Here is a 20,069-nt window from a genome sequence, read left to right on the forward strand (position 1 = left end):
TATCTTAGTCGTGGACATTCTATGGTTTTGATTTTTTTATGATAGATAGCTTTCAATGTCAGGAAGAAGTGGTATAGGTTTGTTCCCCAACAGCTTGTTATGATTGTCAAAAATTTCCATTAATTCAAAATCTATTATGATGCATTTTGAAGGCACTTGATGCAATTTTTCCTTTTAGTCTTGTAACCCTTGCTCCCATGTTGTTGAGTAAGAACATCAATTTGTTCTAAAAATAGATTGAGGTGGACACAATGACCCCGACAAACATATCAACATGACTTCCGATCCTTACGCTTGCCTTTAAAACCTTCCAAACCCTTTGCCCTTTGAGGTGCATAAGCCTTGGTATGCAACAAAATGATAGCATAACAGCTTCAAGGACATCTCAAGGGATGTTTCAATAACCTTTCTAGGAGAAGAAGAAAAATGATGAATGATGAAACTTGTTTAGAATAACCTCACCCAAGTGTAATCATTATGCTAATTTTAATGTGCTTTGCTCTTTGACGCACAGAAGCTTAGTCCTGACCTTGGAATGGTTTGGAATGAATATGATAGGTATATTAGGATTTCAAGGACAACGCATCAAGCAGGTTTGGAACTGCAGGGCTGATTCATTAACCTTGATGATTGGGATAAAAGAACTGCAGCAGCTGTAAATCTTGAAATTTTGCATTTGCCATGAAGGTCCGTTAGCGTAAGATCAGGACACCACAAAATAATAGCACCATAAAAGCCTCATTTTCTCTCTTACCACAAAAAGTCGCCACTAAAAATAAATAAATATTCTGTATGAAAAATGCATCTGGTTAATTGGAAGTCAATCAATCAATGGATAAATCTTTATTCAAATCAGTACATGTATGTTTTCCAGTGTGTGTTTTTTTTTTACAAGTGAAGTGCTGACACTTTCTTCTAATATATGACACAGCTTGAAACTCATGAGAGGCCATATGTGAGAGCCTGCAATTGGTGTCTTTCTCAACAGAGGGCACTAGTGAGCTATCCCTGTGTAGATAGTGTTCAGCACCAAGGACAGGAATGTTCACCTGTATGTTTGTGCATCTGTGTGTGTGTGTGTGTGTGTGTGTGTGTGTGTGTGTGTGTGTGTGTGTATAATATTTTCAGCACAGGTTGTTTCACCTCTGTGGATAGTATTCAGCACTAAGGGCAGGGATATATACCTGTATGGCTCTATGTGAGAGCTTGCACTTGTTTACTTTGTCAAAAGAGGGCACTAGTGAGCTATCCATGTGTGGATAGTGTTCAGCACTAAGAACAGGCGGCATGTGTACCTGTATGTGTGTGTGTGTGGATGGTGTTCAGTACCAAGGACAGGTATGTTTACCTCTGTGTGGATGGTGTTCAGCACCAAGGACAGGCATGTACACATGTGTGTGGATATTGTTCAGCACCAAGGACAGGCATGTACACATGTGTGTGGATGATGTTCCTGCACCAAGGACAGGCTTGTTTACATGTGTGTGGATGATGTTCCTGCACCAAGGACAGGCTTGTTTACCTGTGTGTGGATAATGGCCGGCACAAAGGACAGGCATGTGTGTATGTGTGTGTGTGTGTTTGGACAGGCATGTACACATGTGTCTAGATGGTGTTCAGCACCAAGGACAGGCTTGTTCACATGTGCGTAACTTTGACCTAATTGGAAGTGCAACAATACAACAGTACAATAGACAGCTAGCTTGCTGATATTGTGACCACATACATCTATAGTATTTAGCACCAAGGATATATCCGCCTGTGTGTGTGTGTGTGTGTGTGTGTGTGTGTGTTTGTGTGTGTGTGTGTAGTTTGGGTAATGTTTATCACTTTGAACAAGCATGTTCACCTGTGTGTGGATTGTGTTCAGCACCAAGGACAGGCATGTTCACCTTTCTGTGTGGATGGTGTGTAGCACCAAGTTCTAGAAACCAAAATGTATTCTCCTTTACCCATAGCTAGAGATAGTTTTATAGCCTTCTCTGTCTTCAGTACGCAGTTGGAAGGTCGAGCCCAACCGTATCCTTCTACTGCCTTTCACTCCCCCTCCTCAAAAGAAAACCAAAATTGTACAAGGACACTTGTCTAGCCAGGAATGCTGGGAATTGAACCCATGACCTCCTGATCCCATATCTGCTAGCCTAACAACTCGGCAATAGACGCCACTGTGAAGGAAATAGACGCGATCATTTGTAGGATGGACCTGTGGTTGTGCCAGTTGATGTGCAGGAGTGATGGATAACTAGGAAGCACACATAAAAACTATCTCAATGGGGGATCAAAATGGAAGGGATATGTTGGCTGTTGGGGCTAGGCTAATACAGTTTACAGGTTCTATTTGGAAACATTGAAAAACATGTATGATTGTAAGATGAAATTGTAGGTTATTATTAGTAAGGCTTGAAGACGTAGCCTGTAATTTGCAAATAACATTTGATGAATGTCAGTAAAAAATAGTAGCAATTTCACAAGTTATAAAATCCATTAATCTTGAATAAGCTGAGTAGAAATATACGTAAGCCTAACACAGCAAATTGGACCCAAGCTAAACCAGACTTTCGATTCTGCAAGTATCCAACTACACCATTTCCACCTTACATGTATGCATGTTTAAGTTTGTATCATGTATTTCACCTTTTTTCTTCTAAATTAAGAGTTAGAATTTTTTTGTTTAAATTGCCACCTCACATCCTGCCACTAAGATGTTCAGACACAGACAAATAAACTGACTGAACACAATACCTCAATTTCTACAAAGGTAAAAAAAGTAATAGTTGTTTCCGGATCATCCCTTTGGTGCCGCTGCCCTTCAGACAAATGTTTGGAATAGCAAATGAGCTTCTTTACAAGGAGGATGGAAATTTTATTCATTGCCTCCATGAGACTACCCATGGTGCAAAGGTATAAATTTGTGATAGCATTGGGGAATAATTGGTCTGAGCAGAACTGTTGGAAGTGTCAAAACGTGTTTATCCATCTTAGAAGATATTTGTTTATTTGATTTTGAAAATCTTGTTTTATAAGTCTAAAATGTACAAATGAAGAAATATAGATATTATTGGGTTTTGAGAGGATGTAGGTGGCAAATCAAATCAAATTGTTTGGAGGATATTAGTATGGAAAGCTTTCTTCAACTGTTGGTACCAACATGTGTGTTGATTCAAGATATTCTGGGTTTTGCATACAGTTTGTTTTATTCAAATCAGAGAAAAATGTAGAAGCAAGAAATCAAATTGGCCTGGCCTAGAGAGTGAAATAGAGATAGGAATTTCCCTGTAACTTAGGCAAATGTAGGCAATGAAGTCATTTACCAGTGGAGTTTGATTACATTCTTATGTCAATTTTATTCAATATTAGGACATAACTTCACACCAAGTGTGCTGCAACAGGATTTGGTCATTCGCATATTATTGCGCAGTGTCATGTAAGAATCATATTTCAGACTTTGCTTGATGTGCACTAGTGTGTAATAGAATTGAGGCATATGCAAGCATGGCTACACAGCAGCTTCCCTGTAGGAATAACAAATATTGCAACAGAGATATGAAGAAGAGGGGTTAGTTGTATTATTATCATGTTTAACTTCAGAAATGTGAAACATTTCTTTTGGTTGTTTTTTTCTTCTCCAAAATAAGAATAAGAATTCTCCATTGAATAAGGTCAATGACCTAGATCATGAACATGTATGAGACAACCTGTGTTGTATGATAATTGCATGATGTAGCAAGTGGTAGGACACCTGGAGAGGCTGGTCACCACATATATATGATATATAAACAGAGCATTTGATAGGCTTGAGCTTGACCATAAGAAGGTTAACATTGTGCTTTTGCTAGCAAGTGTTGCCTTTCTAAAGTCCTTGTTAAAATTCTTCACATACATTCATACCTTTTAGATATCTGGACAGTGCCCATCTCATTTTCTATTGCCCAGTTTTTGCGGGGTGGGGGTGGGGGGGTGGCTATCTATAGTCTACTGGGACTTATGTCTAATTTACATAAACAATTGAGTTTAAGTTTAACATTCAATTTGATAATATATAGTACTTGAAAAATGCCAAATGATATGGGAAGTCATATGAGTTAATCAATTTCTACAAATTTAAGAAAGTCATGCAAACTGCTATGACAAAATAACCAATGTAAAAGAAGTCGCTTTTTTTATTCAAAATTTATTCCTATGTTTTGCATGAACTTTCAATATACTTCAAGTAAAATTTTTGATTAACTTGTAATACAAACATATCCTTTATAATAATTGCATTTTTAGATTGTCTTCATAGATCCTTGCAGATGGGATATATTGACCAATAACATTTCCTGTTGCTTACAAAGCCCTTAAGATGGGAACCATTGTAAATCTGGAGATTGAATTTCATCTTTGGCATTTCCACTAATGTCAGGCGGATAAAAAAGCTCCTTGCACCTGTGTCAGCTTTAATGGACCTGCTGCAGTCTGTCCATGATAAGTGCTTTATTATGTTAGCCCCCAAAATCAAATGAATAACCCTATGGGCTTGATATATAGTATTAATGGTAGATTATGTGGCTTGGTAAGCCACTTTGGGTTTGAATCCAATGCTTTGTAATCACATTACAACAGGCCGTTTGTGCAAGGGTAGTGATTTTGATTTGTGTGGAACACAACGATTTGAGACGCCCCACTCAGCATAAAATGCCTTGCTAGTCTTTGCGTACCTACGTAGACAGGGGAGGTAATGTCAGAGATCTTTTCTGCCTTTGTACTGCCACAATTTACATGCAAGGCATCACTCGGGAGGGGTAGCTACCATCAGCATGCAATAACTGTACAAGGGTTAGCCTCTCCTGTTACCTGCCGAATCTCCCAGCTATTGCTGCCTCTGCCACTCTCCTCCTGGTACCTTTCTTCATCCGTCATTCAGCATAGGGTTCAAAGGTGTGTCCGGATTAGGGGTCATCTGGGGTCGGCTTCTGCACAAAGCCAGGCAGGTGGGGCAGGATTCCAGGGGCAGATTCCGTATGTTTGCATGGAATGTGAATAGGGAGGACCAGGAGAGGGAGTAGGGACTGCCTGAAACATCGCAACATGGAGAGCTGGAAAGGAAAGTACGCCTCCGGCCTCCGCTTCTCGTTTCGGAAGCGCTACAGTACGGAGAAAGGCGGAACAGTTGACGAAGATTGCGAAGTCATTAGTATTGGCCACAAGATTGGTGACATCTCTTACGTGAGGTAAAGAAACAAATTTTACAATGTGTGCATCTGTTGTTTCGATTTTGACAGAAAAAATTCATTCTAAATGTAACTATCATCATTGGGTTGTGTTTTGCCTTTAATTTTGCTGATATAGAAATCTGGCTTCAGAGGTGCTTGTTTTTTCCTTGGCTCCTGGCATTTATGGTAATTGATTATCAATTTACAGGCCTGGGGGAACACTTTCGTCCACAACTCAGTTAGCGAGTCAGTAATTTGGCATAAGTGTGTGTGGCAATACGGTCTGTCAGGACATTACTGGTCACCTAGAGAATACAGCCATGTATATGCACATTCAGTAGTCATTAACTGCCACCCAAATGCACAATCTTGAGATGCAACAGAATCCTAGCAGTTACAGAAATACAGTTATGGTGCTTAAAATCATGGGGACATCAATAACTATATGCCCACATGCCAAAATTGATACGAATTCATGTAAAAGGATCTTGAGCTACAGGTGCAAAGACAACCACAACCAGAAACAGTACCCCCAACAAACCTGTTTAACAGAAGAAGAAAATTACATTGTCAAATCACTAAATGATGAAACTTTTTTTTGTGCAAGATGAAAAATTTAAAGATAAACTCCAAAATACTGACAAGCAGAGATAGAGGTTATTTGATACCAACTATTGTAAAATAATTATTTTTCCTGAGGTCATAGTGAGCATAAAAATTATCTAAAACAATACGTGATAGATGTTTTATTTTAAATGCATATAATGCTAGTTCGCCTTTATCCGTGGGGTAACCTATATCCGTTGTTCTTCATAACAGAGTTTTTAGGGATATCAAGTGAATGGACGGTGGTATAAAACTGTAATATTGTGAAAGTACTGCAATTTGAAACCACTGTCCGACCACTTTTTATACCTGACTACCTGCTTTCAAAACAACAGATATACATGTAGGTTACCTCACAGATAAAAATGAACTAGCCCTATATGAAAGATGATATCATGTTTTCAGCACCAAGGACAGAAACTGGCTTGAAGCACAAAACAGAATTTCACACTGTATCCTGATATGCAATAACTTTTGCAGTACTACAAAATGTATGAGCTGACATCTCTCTGTAAAGCATATATCGTGTTTTGAGTGGCATGAAGTTTCATAGCCTAAATGAAGTGGATTTGCTTTAACTTCTCCATTTTATACTGACAAATGGTACCATCACAAATAATTTTCCTAAAGTCATAGTGAGCATAAAAATGATCTAAAAACAATTACATGATTGATATTTTATTTTAAGGCATATATATGAAATTAGTTTATATTTTATTATGAAAGGTATGCCAGAATTTGGAATGTCTGTTAGAGGCTAAAAAAGCTGTATCCTCTCAGCAATATTGTCTTACTATGATGGAGCTACATGTACAATTCCTGCAATGACCAAAGATGTAAAAATACTCCATGAAAGTACAACAAATATTGTAGAGAGTTTTAAAATCATGTTTTGTGATTTCATTGTCTATATTATGCACATCACAGTTTTGATTTTTATTTCACTTGACCAGTCAATCGCCTTTTAAGGCATAACAGTCACTTTTGTATCTTCATTAAGAACAAGCTGCATAGAACTAGACTGTAATGATCTAACCACAATGGGATTAGGGACCCTACTCGTCTTGATAAGTGCAACTTGGTATATCTAATATGCTTAAGATGTGGCTCTCATCAAACACAAGGGTTTGTACTTCAAGTCTCTAGCTGACCTCCCAGTACTGCAGTTTTGTAATCAGCCACAATACAGGCAGGATTCATTTATTAAGTGTTCCTGGGGCAGAGTTACTGACATTATGATTGAGAGCTGAGACCGAGTGGCACAGTATATCAACCAAAGCTTCAGGTACTTGTTGGACAATATCATTTGTACGCATTAAATCCAGGCCAGCTATCTTGTGTGACCCTTCCTTCCTTGCTCATGACCTCAAGTAAAGGCAACCTTCAAACCAATTACAGTATCTCATGAATAGACAAAGGTTCAAACAAATAAAGGAGTGCAACACTGAACATATAGTTTACGTAAAGTAGGAAATCTCACTGGTAAGATTCACAAAGATCATAATTCTTCATATGATAGGATCATTACTGAACAATAAACCATTCATAATAGTATGAAGTATAGACTTTGATTAGTTCTATTATCATAGCTTATTTTATCCTGTTACATATGCAGTTTGTCTTAGATTTGATGAACATCTATGAATGCTTAGTTTAGAATTGAATTACAGTTGTTTGATTATTTTGTTTGTAAAATTAGTAATTCTAACAGCAGAAATAACTGCTTGTAAATTTTGTGCTCTAATTTCATAATGCAGATTTCATGCCATTTTACTACTGTTTGGAATGTCGCAAATGCAATTTCAACAACTTAAAGATGGCCACTACAATGTGGTGTTAATTGTCATGTATACTTTATGTATTTATGTTCGATAAATTATTAATGTCTGTGCAAATGATGTTAATACCATCTATAAAAACAGGTTAATGTTGCGAACTATTAACAAGAACCAAGCCACATGCCAGACACCTTGGAAACAAACCTCAATTTGTCAAATTATTGTATTTACAGACACAGACACACACACACACACACACACACACCAAAAAAAAAACATAATCTTGGGTGATGATAGAAAAATGCCATGCTTTGAAGTGGTTTGAATCAGAATTTTCTCTGACTGCAAAATGGCCAAACTATTAAATGTCTTGTGTTCTCTATGGTTTGCTTGGTTGCAGTGCATGATATATGCCCTCTGGGCCAGGTGTCGCAAATTTATCGTGCAACTCGGAACATCTGTACCCTGGGAGATATCGGCCCGCGTAATATCCTCTCACAGCTGCTCGCAGATAAATATGTATATATTTGGAACACTTCCAGGCTAAAAGTACCCAATCATCTACAACCTTCAATTTGCTATTGCTTGTATTTCATTAGCAACGCTGATAAAATCTGCCAACCAGAGGCATCTGCTGTATGCTTAATATTCTGTTTGTAAGACTACTAGGAAAATACATGTCAACAATGATTTGAATTTTGCATTGTGCCACTTGCAGCGGTGGCTGACAGTTGAAGTTTGTTTCTTTAAACCTTTGTTTATTCATGAAAGCTCAAATCGGCCTGCAGGCCTCTTTTCATTGAGGTCATGAGGGAAGAGGCAAGGGTCACACAAAGAATATACAGTTTACATCATTTAAAGTCCTAATAAGTCTTATAAGTCTGTTTTTAAAGTAATCTAGACCATGTTTATTGATTTAAATTTGTGCTTTGACAATGAGCATTGTTTCTTTATTAGTCATTTTCGTAGGGCCATTTTTTGGCATACTTGCATCAGTTTTGCATTTCCCAATAGATGTCATCCATATAATCAAATTAACAAGGCCTAACCTGCAAGTATCTCATAACAATCAAACATAGTTTCATCAAAGGCACTTTTCCCATTTGTACTTGAAATGACCTTGAAGAATGTGATATCTGACAGCCATGTTAGAGGAGAGGGAAATCAAGGCAGCCCCTGTGGCAGATGTACAGTAGTGCCCGACAGGCTGTGGCTTTAATGGGAGGGGGGCAAATGTTAGTTGAGGTTTTCAACTTTGTACACAGTTTGTAAAGAATGATTAAGTCTCATATTCTAAATAAGCCTTGCTTTTTACAATCAATCTATAACATATCAGAAATTAAGCATTTCAATAATCAAAGTCATTATAGTTTAATTTTTGTGCACTTCTATATAACTTATATTTGTATGATTGACTTAGTTGTCTATCCTTGGTACTGAAAATAATGTTCATTCAACAAACACAGTGAATATATTCAGATTTACAGTATTCGTTCCCCAACTTAGCTTAGTTTCACCATGGATAATAGCATAGCCCTAAATGTTCAATATTTCACACTTCACGATGTCTTTTATGATAGCACAAAAGCTCTAAATGTTCAATATTTCATGCACTGTTGAACTGAGGAAAATTTACCAGTGATCATAATGGGTCAGCTTGCTTGTGTTTTAGTGGGGCTTTTGAGGGGAGTTCCCTTCTGTGAATTTGTGTTAAACTTAAAAACAAGAGCCTTAAAGCAAACTATAAACTAAGCAGATACTTGTAACTTTATCTATAATATCGACTATCATAATTCCACCGGGAGCCAAATACCGCCACCTCAAAAAAACGTTAGTATAGAGGTCTTCCCAAGATTGTCTTGAATGTTAAATATCCTAAATGTAATACAATTCAGATATTTAGGTGTTGAAGACAATCTTGAGAAGGCCTCTAAAGTGACTTTTTTGAGGTGGCGTTATAATGGCACCTGGTAGAGTTATGCGAATGTATGTTACTATCTTACACATACAATATGTAGTAGTTACTGGGTGAAGTGAGATTTTAATGTAGTCATCATGCAATCAATACCCTTTGGCATACATCAAATTTCACATGAAACATATCTTTACCCAAAAACTTACCCTGTCACTTTGAACAGCGCTGGGTAACGTGAGAACCTTGGCTAAACTGTCAAATGTGCGCATTAGTTGAGAGGGAAACAGCCATATGCATATTTCTACCAATATGTCTTTTTGAGCTGTCAGTCCTGTTGGGCAAGGAATTTTCTTGCTGTCTAATGGTTGATTAACATACTAGATGTGTGCTAGGAAAAGATGACGGAGGGCCAAAGAATGAGAGGCTCTTGAAATGGTATTTGTTTGATAGATTCTTTTGAAGCCATTTTTTAGGCTCAGCATAAACATAGTGTTTTACATCTATTTTACTGATGTCATCATCTGTTTTGGGCTGGGGGAACGTTGGCTAATCTTGAAAAAATTAAGAAAACAGCCATGATATTGCGAACCTGTAGGATGAGTAATTTTCCTGCTTTGTAATGTTTTCTCAACATAGATGTGTGCTAGACAAAGATGCCCAAGGCGGCAAGGGCCTACGAACAAAAGGCTGTTGAAATCGTATTTGTTTGATAGATTCCTTTGAACCCATTGTTTAGCTATAGGCTAAGCATAAACATAGTGTTTTACATCTATGTTACTGATGTCATCATCTGTTTTGGGGCTGAGGGAACATCTAGGAAATGTGTGCATTGATCGAGCAGGAAACAGCCATGATATTGCTGCGGAAAATGTACTTTTGATCTTGCAAACCTGTAAGGCTAGCAATTTTCCTGCTGTGTAGTGTTTTCTCAGCATAGATGTGTGCTAGAAAAAGATGCCCAAGGCGGCAAGGGCCTACGAACAAAAGGCTGTTGAAATCGTATTTGTTTGATAGATTCTTTTGAACCCATTATTTAGCTATAGGCTAAGCATGAACATAGTGTTTTACATCTATGTTACTGATGTCATCATTTGTTTTGGGGGCTGGGGGAACATCTAGGAAATGTGTACATTTAACGAGAGGGAAACAACCATGATATTGCTGTCGAAAATGTACTTTTGATCTTGGAAACCTGTAGGACTAGCAATTTTCCTGCTGTGTAACGGTTTGATTAACACAGATGTGTGCTAGAAAAGATGCCAGAGGGCCTACGAACAAAAGACTGTTGAAATGGTATTTATTTGATAGATTCTTTTGAACCCATTTTTTAGCTATAGGCTAAACATGAACATAGTGTTGTACATCTTTTTTACTGATGTAATCATCTGTTTTGGGGCTGGGGGAACATCTAGGAAATGTGTACATTTAACAAGAGGGAAATAACCATGATATTGCTGCGGAAAATGTACTTTTGATCTTGCAAACCTGTAAGGCTAGCAATTTTCCTGCTGTGTAGTGTTTTCTCAGCATAGATGTGTGCTAGAAAAAGATGCCCAAGGCGGCAAGGGCCTACGAACAAAAGGCTGTTGAAATCGTATTTGTTTGATAGATTCTTTTGAACCCATTATTTAGCTATAGGCTAAGCATAAACATAGTGTTTTACATCTATGTTACTGATGTCATCATTTGTTTTGGGGGCTGGGGGAACATCTAGAAAATGTGTGCATTTAACGAGAGAATAAACAACCATGATATTGCCGCCGAAAATGTACTTTTGATCTTGCAAACCTGTAGGACTAGCAATTTTCCTGCTGTGTAGCGGTTTGATTAACACACTACGAACAAGAAACTCTTGAAATGGTACTATTTGTTTGATAGATTCTTTTGGAGCCATTTTTACCATAAACATAGTGTTTTACATCTATTTTACTGATGTCATCGTCTGTTTTTGATGAATGACTATTATATTGTAGCAATGTGTGTTATGTGTGTTATTTGTTGGTCTTTTTGATGGAAACACAATAATACAACTGGTACTATAATATAACATGTGAGCATGGTGTAGGTTCTGAATGTCTAGTGATGATGCAAAAAGTTTCTGTAATACCTAATTGTTGCCAAAACAAATTTCTCACCATGTAGTTGATACGTCATATACAGCGCAAATTCAGTCAGATGACTCTAATCTTTTTTATCAACCTAATGGGTGTTGATTTCAGTGGAGGTGGTGTCATGGTAACAGAAATTGCCCACCACCTAATGGCCCTAATTTGCATTTCAAAGATTTGTGACTTGATCCTAAAATCATGTTTTCAGCAACCAAGGACAGACACCTGGCAAAAAACACAAAACAGAATTTCACATTTGATCCATATATGGAAAAATTCAAGTACTAAAGACTGACATCTCTCTGTAAAACATATAACATATTTTCAGTGACAAGTAGTTGCATAGCGTGGGGCCGCGTAGCACAGTGGTATTGTATTCGGCCCGTGATCGAGAGGTCGCCGGTTCGAATCCGCCTACCGTGTTGCCGGTCTTGTGCCCTTGGGAAAGGCACTTTACACGACATTCCTCACTTTACTCAAGTGAAAAATGAGTCGTCCCTCGGATAGGACGTTAAATGGAGGTCCCGTGTATGGGGAGAGCCATACCCCATGCACGTTAAAGAACCCCCACACGTGCGATGGTGCGGTGTGCGTTGGTGCAAATCCTTCTGTCGGGAGTTGGTGATTCACTTCAAATCACCCGGATGGAGGCCTGGCGAACCTCTGTCTCGTATCAGCCACATGGTGAATTACATCATTCACCCGGACGGGAGACCTGGCGCATCCCCGTCTTGTAATTAGCCTACGAAAGGGTATGTCACCCCGTAAGGGGCGGTATAACCCCGTCGTGTGTAGACATGTGCGAACATGTCTACATTTGATCACGTCGACCGATGATGAGTTGCATAGCCTAAATGAAGTGGATTTGCTTTAAATGTTTCCATTTTATACTGGTACCACCACAACTGTTTCCATTAAGATTAAAATAGCAACAGTATAAAATGGAAAATTTAAAGCCTTAACTTTTTCCATTTTGTACTGACAATTGGTACTACCGCAGTTGTTTCCATTAAGGTTAAAATACCAACATTATGAAATGGAAAAGTCAAAGCTTTAACAGATTAAATGTTAAAACGTTTCCATTTTATACTGATAAATGGTACTACCACAACTGTTTCCATTAAGATTAAAATACCAACATTATAAAACGGAAAAGTCAAAGCTTTAACTTTTCCATTTTATACTGACAAATGTTACTATCACAGCTGTTTCCATTATTAAGATTAAGATACAGTATAAAATAGAAAAGTTAAAGCAATTCTACTTTATTTAGGCTATGGAATTATTTGTCACTCAAAACATCTTGCGTGTTTTGCAGAGAGATGTCAAGTTATTGCATATCAGGATCAAATATGAAATTGTGTTTTTTGTCTTTTGCCAGATGTCTGTCCTTGGTGCTGAAAGTTTTGTATATTTAGGACCAAAATAAGATTGCCAATCATTTCACTTCATTTATAGCATGCATTACTTCTTGTTACTCAGAATATATTATACATGATATGCGTTTTGAGGCAAATGTCTGTCTTGATGCTAAAAATATTGTTCATTTGGGATAAAAGGAAAAATTGCCAATGAATTCACTTTATTTTGAGTTTGCATTACCTCATGTCTCTCTCATTTACTACTACTGTCAGCCAGTCTATACAGACAATAAATTCAAAATATGTCACATAGATGTTTGTAATTTGAAAGTCTTTGATACTGGAAATATTTGTCATTCAGGATCAGAGGGAATATTCCCATTGAATCAAAATATGTACATGATATGTTTTCAATTTGAAAGTCTTTTGTACTGGAAATATTTTTCTTCAGGAGGGAGAGAAAAATTTCCAAGGAATTCACATCACTTATGATTCAACTATTCACGTCACTCTCTATATAGGTTGTATAAGGGTTTTTTTTCATTCAGATGACTGTCCTTGGTACTGAAAATATGGATCATACGGAACCAAAAATTCAGTTAACTTTGTCAATGGCATACCATTCAAAACATATTCAAGTGTGAGATATTGGTCCTAAGGATTGAAGTTATTGTATGTCAGGATCAAACGTGAGATTGTGTTTTGTGCTTTTAGCCAGATGCAGTGCTGTACGTCTCCAGGACCCATCCTTCCATCCTGAGACGGAAATTTGCTTGTTGCGATTGAAAAAGAATTCATCCCATTCATCCCCAAATCCAAACTACATGACACAAAACTGATGAAAATATATTCCTAAGCTTAAAATGGAAGATTTATCAATGGACATTAACAACATTGGCTCCCTAACAATGAGTGGGATGCAAAAATGATGTCTGTCCTTGGTGCTGAAGATTTTCACTCAGGATTGGTTAACTTTTCCAAAGGCATGCCACTGAGCACATATTAAAGTGTGATTGGCAATCAACAGGGTAATATTCTTCATAGCTCTCCCACTGGGAAGCATTATTCACATAATGTACCTCAGGTGCCCTAGTATTGTTGTAGGCTTGCGGGTAAAGAAATTGCTATTGTGATCTGTTGCAGCAGAATTCGGCATTAATGTTATAAAATCATTAATTCATATACTTATTATTGGTCAGTTGGTACAAAACCGTTATGCAGGCAGCTATTTCACTACTGATATAAGGGTACTGATATAATGTAATATTATGATAGCTTATTCAAACAAATAGTGTTGAAAATATTGTTTATTTAGGATCAAAATAGAAAAGTCAAACTGAATTCCTTTCAGTTATGGTATGTGACTACTTGTCACTCATGTTTTAGTGCTAGGTCACCTTCATCTGTGTTGTAACCTATATCCGCTGTTTTTAAAAACAGGGATATGACGTCAAGGAACGGTGCAATATTTTGAAAATAACTACATTATTTTGAAAATATTGCAATCTTAAAGCATCATCTATTGATTTGATATTCACTGATACCCTGTTTTTAAAAACAATGGATATAGGTTACCCCACAGCTAAAGGTGAACTAGCATTATGTTATAAGGTTTTTTTACAGCCAGTTATCTGTCCTTGGTGCTGAATGTATTGTTCAGTGAGAATCCAACAGAAAATTCAATTTGCTCTTGATTATAAAGTTTTTTACCACCTGTCACTCAACACATATTCCTGTCTGATTGGCAGTTGGAATTATTATTTGCATGATAAACTATTATTGATAGGCAGATTGATCATCCTTCTAAGTTTGTGTTTAATAAAGTAGCTTTTGGTCTGTTGCAAAGAATACAATTAGGCTGTCTTTTTTTTACAATTTTTTACAATAAAATGAAGATATCAGTAGGGCTTAGCTTGTCAATTTATTAAGTTCTGAGAGTTTGAGTTAAGTTTCCCTCCTGGCTACGTGTTTTTATCTTAATTTCTGGCTGAATGTATACTCCAAGTCTGCGAGGCAAGGAGATAAAATTGGTGTGATCCAGGGTTTTAACTATCAGGGCATCAGGGTGTCTTGAAAACACCCTCCAATAAAGAAACAAAGAAATTAGACACCCTTCAATATACATGTCCAAAAGGCTTTGAAGTTCCTGTTTCCCTCGTAATTACATACAAATGTACATGTATCCCCCCCCCCCCCCACACACACACACACTGCCACGTGTGATAAACCCATTATTATTAATTATATCCATTTGAAAAAAGGTATTTAGGGATATCGGTAGACAGACGGTGGTTTCAAACTCCAATATTTTGAAAATATTGCAATTTGAAACCATCCCCTGTCGACTTGATTTTCCTAGATAGAAAAAAATTCGCTGTTTGTAAAACGATGGATATAGGTTACCCTACAAATAAATGTGAACATGTCTAGCATTATAGATTTCGGATGCTCTGTCCATAAATCCTAGCTAAAAGCCTACTGTGATCTTATCGTACTATGTACATGTACCCTGTCCAGGATGACATAAAACTTCCTCATTTTGATGGTAGTCTGGAAAAATTGCCCAGTATATATGTTGATGGTTCTTTTAGGTACTGTAAAACCTTTCTGAATGGCAGTGATAACTCATCTGTGATTGAGAATTATTGCTCTCCATTCTGTGCCACCTGTTTAAAGTGTGTTGACTTGAATAAAGCTTTCCGGGGAGGAAAGTACTGACGTCAATATGGGCCGTTAACAGTCAGCTGTAACCATAGAAGTGCCACCGTAACATTTCGGGCAGCTTTAATCTTATTTATTGTTTTGTATTTTTAGATGTTGATAGAATACATAAAATTTTAGTTGTGGAAAATTGAGTGGCTTATGACAGCCTCAGCTCCCATTCTTGTATCATGTGGGGCAATTGGTAAGGGTGTTTGTCCCAGAACCCCGAAGTTCAAGACCCTTGATATGCCACAAAGTTGTGCCCTTGGGAAAGGCACTCAATATGTCTTTCCTCACTTCAATCAGGTGAAAATGAGTACCTTAATTGGTTTGCTTAAGGGTTGTCCCTTGGATAGGGTTTTGAATAAAGGCCCCATGATTAAGGAGAGACACACCTTCAGAAGATTAAAGAACCCACCACATGTACCAAAAAGAGAGGGGGTCCTTCCGGTGTGATTGATTCATGATGATATCCATATCCTCACAGTGTAATAGCTGCAACTGCAGCAAGTACTTTCCTATTGAGGTCAGTAGGCAATGTGTACAGGTGGCCATTACAGACCCTTGTGATTTAACCTAGCCAGTTGTAAGCTCCTCGCAATTCAGCCCTTGGCTGCAAGGAGAGAGCAGTCTGCCCATTGCCCAACAAATAACAATAACAATAACATTATAGAACTCTGTATAGGATGGAATGTCCCAGGTGGTTTTTGTTTGAAATTTTAGTGATGAGCTCTGATGCCACAAACTCAGCCCACCATGAACATGTTCTTTGATTGCAACATTAAACAGCCATTACCATAATACCACCACGTTTACTGCGATTTCAGTGATACTAATTTCACAAATGATGAGTGCATCATTTTCCCCAGTTGCAAGCTGCTGTTAAAGCTTATCTTTGCCACTTCTGTTGTGTGTCTTTTTTGGGGGGTCTGTCTTGTCCTGCTAAAACTGGTAATATTGCAGTCGTGGCAGAATTGTGTAGAGAATGGGTGTGTGGTTGGGAGGAGGCCATGATACCACCAGGAAGAAACTCTGTAAAATTAATTGCCATTATGTACCTTTTATACATTCTCTGTTGTTCCTTTCATTCCTGTTAGTAATTGCACAAAATAAAAAAATGTCTATCATAATATCTCCTCCAACCATAAAATTGACTCGTCTTGAATATACATTGTATAACAGTGTACAATGTGTTTAAGACAGTTTTATTATTATCTGCGTAGCGGAAACAAACAAAAAATTGTTTTTGAAATGATGATTCATCTTAAATGATAGCGCTAGTATCTGTATAGAGAAGCAGATGGCAACAAAATGAGCATCAAAAGATTTTTAATTCTAATCTATGAAAATTTATCATGTTTCAAAGATTTTTTTTCAAAGTTAGTTTCTGTATTCCTGTGTCTAATCGCATCCTTAGAATCGTAAAATGCTATTGCCCATCGTGATTAAAGCATACCCATTAAAAATTGTATGCATACATATATGCTATTCTGTTCACATTTCAGGCTAGTGACGCACACATCAGTAAGTGTTACCATTTGAATTGCACCAGCCACATTGCACTTTGTAACCTCATTGCTTTGATACAAATTTTGTTGCTATGATGAAAGTTGAAGCCTGATCGGTTATGACAGCAAACCATGGCAACTTTTCCTTAAGATCTGTCAAAGAGGGAAATATAAGTACATGTACCTGGGATATTTGTGTGTATGTGTGTGTGTGTGTGTGTGTGTGTGTGTGTGTGTGTGTGTGTGCACATGCATGCATGTGTGTGTGTACATGTGTGTGTTCGTGTGGGGAAACGTGTGCCTGTGTGTGTGTGTGTGTGTGTGCGTGCACACATGCATGCATGTGTGTGTGTACATGTGTGTGTTCGTGTGGGGAAACGTGTGCCTGTGTGTGTGTGTGTGTGTGTGTGTGTGTGTGTGTGTGTGTGTGCATGCACACACAGTTACATACCAAAAGGCGTGGAAAGAATCATAAGCAATTGTAACAATCCTAACCATGAGTGAAGTATTGAATTACTGTGACTTGCGTCATCATAATAATGACTGCATATCCTTCCATCTTCTTGGAAGTCATGTGCCGGTGTGAGCTGAATTTGAACAGTCTATGTTTGCCCTGTTATTATCTACACTTTAATGAAGTTTCTGCAGTGCAACTTGACTTTTTGGTAAGTTGCCAGATCGCACTGGGATTGCTGTAGTCTTGGCACCTCCCAATTTTCAAGTTCAAGACCATTTAAAAAAAGGTATTCTCCCCAAAGTATCAAAGGTTTCATCTTTCTGCTAACCTTACACATAAAGGAAGTTTCATATAGCTGTAGTCAGCTCAACAGTGAGTTCACTATGGTCTCAATAGACCTAGCAAAGGGAAACGTTGCAGACATTCAAAGCTCTACTCATCTTTAGATGCTTTTTACTTTGATCTTTAGTATCAACCTTTATCACAGCGACTTCATTTTAAATCTTTTTTTCCAGGAAGTACGTTTCCCCCATGGGCCTTAGAGGTGCTCATGCATGTTTCATCAGCTAAGGCCACACCATTTTGATTTTTTAGTTCCCAGATTTTTTAGAAAAAAATATGCAGTGACAGGGCAAAAAAGATTTCTGAATTTTTTTTTAAAGCTGGGGTAAAGATAAGGGCTGAAAATAGACTAAAAATGATATTAATAACGTTTTCAGCCTGGAGCAAAAGTAAACATGCAAGGATTGAAATACTTTTATTTTGCTACATGCAAAATTGCAAGTCGGCAAAAATTTTACGTGCATTTTGAAATATTTACATGCAAAATACAACCAGTCTATACTGCAATGTTCTAGCCAGCATCCATCATTCCATCCTTTGCAAAATTTTGCTGCTCAGGACGGATAAGACTTTTGCCCATTCTATCACTTTTGACAGACAGAAATCGTCGCATTAGAATATATATTAGACAGAACTTGAAATTTTGGAAAGATAATCAGTATGTTTCAAGCACAAACAAGGAAGAAGGAAAAAGAAAGACGTCCATACAAAATGTATGTCGTTCTGTCTAAGAGTAGGGGTGTCTAATTCCTCAGAATTTTTACTATAGGTCAGGTATTTTCAACATGCAAGATTGCAAGTTAAGAATATTCTTACGTGCAAATCTCGAAATTACGTGCAAATTGCAAGTTAAGTACACATCATGTATGTGTATTTCGAACCCTGAACATGCACCAGATTGTTGAGAATTATTAAAAGGTTTTTGGTATGTACTTACTATGGCCTTCATTAACAAAAAATCTAACTGCAATGATACCCACATTGTAGGAAGCTTATAAACTGAAACAAACAAGGCATTTTATGTAGGCCAATTTACTGTACTGGAAAGCTGTTGAATGGCTTTGTAGTAATTAGATGGTAAAAATTTGCTGAATGGAAGGTGTGCTAATTTTTTGTTTCTCATTTTCGGAAAATAGGAGCAGGCAACATGACTCAACATGATTCAAGAATAGAATTTTGTATGTGGCTAGTAGTTCTTGTCCTATCAAAGATTGATTTTGGGCACCCTGGTAACTTTCCATGGTACTGCAGCAGAAATTATGGTTTTGATATCTCATGTCTTCATAATGGTCATAGTTTTCATACGGTAGATTATAGCACTTTTTTATGGGAAGAAGGGACATAAGTTTGGGCCTTTTAGCAGCTTTCTTTGGAACTGCAGGGGCATTTCAGTTGTGGACTTTGAAACAGGCTAAGTCAGGATCGAATGAATCAATTGTTTTAAATACAAGAACTGACATTGATATCAAATTGTTTTGGCCTACAGGGGTGATTGTAGGAAGATTTGTAAGTCCTCTTCAGCTCTCTATTCTAAAGCAAGAAAATGACTTCTGTAGCCTAGGGTTGTGCACCAGTCTCTTCTTCCTACTTGCTGTGAATGTGAATAAGCATTGACAGAAGTGCTGATGTTGTAGTTGTTATTCTACATAGTGGATCCCCTGGAAATGAATAGACTGTATGCCCTTCATGGTTCGTATACAGGGGAACAAGTAGAGCCCCTCCGCAAGATTCAATTTACTTGTAAATGAGTGTCAAATGCAAAGGAGGGCATGCTGATGATAGGAAGCTGTTTCGAGGCAACTACATGAAGTGATTTTGTAAACCTACATTTAATGAATGGACAACAGTACAGTACTGTAGCTTTAACTCTTTAGGCTTAGGGCATGTTCATATTCATCACAGATCATCATACGATTTTGATGTAAACAGTAAATGTTGAAGAGTTCTAATGCAGGCTGCGATAGAACTAACTGCTGACAAGGATTCAAGAATCTGCCTACCTACTTACATGTAGTAGTACCTTGACCTTCAGCTCATTGCGGACAAAGAAGACATGAAGGTACATTAGAGATCAAAGAATTTAGCCATACAACAGCTGA

General features: G+C 37.6%; 1 protein-coding gene across 2 annotated transcripts in view; it reads left to right on the plus strand.

Annotated features, from left to right (window-relative positions):
* LOC118411286 (NAD(P)H-hydrate epimerase) overlaps positions 1-20,069 on the plus strand; it is a 52,774-nt gene that overhangs the window by 29,824 nt on the left and 2,881 nt on the right. Inside the window, exon 1 of one of the 2 annotated variants that reach the window (XM_035813465.1) lies at positions 4,822-5,210. The exons of the other annotated variant lie outside the window; for it this stretch is intronic. Within the exon in view, the coding sequence (XP_035669358.1) occupies positions 5,068-5,210 (143 nt within the window). The 5' untranslated portion in view covers positions 4,822-5,067. Of the gene's footprint in view, positions 1-4,821; positions 5,211-20,069 lie in introns of those variants that run through there. 2 annotated transcript variants of the gene reach the window in all.

Source organism: Branchiostoma floridae, chromosome 3 (assembly GCF_000003815.2).
Source record: "Branchiostoma floridae strain S238N-H82 chromosome 3, Bfl_VNyyK, whole genome shotgun sequence".
In the NCBI taxonomy this organism is placed as follows: domain Eukaryota; kingdom Metazoa; phylum Chordata; class Leptocardii; order Amphioxiformes; family Branchiostomatidae; genus Branchiostoma; species Branchiostoma floridae.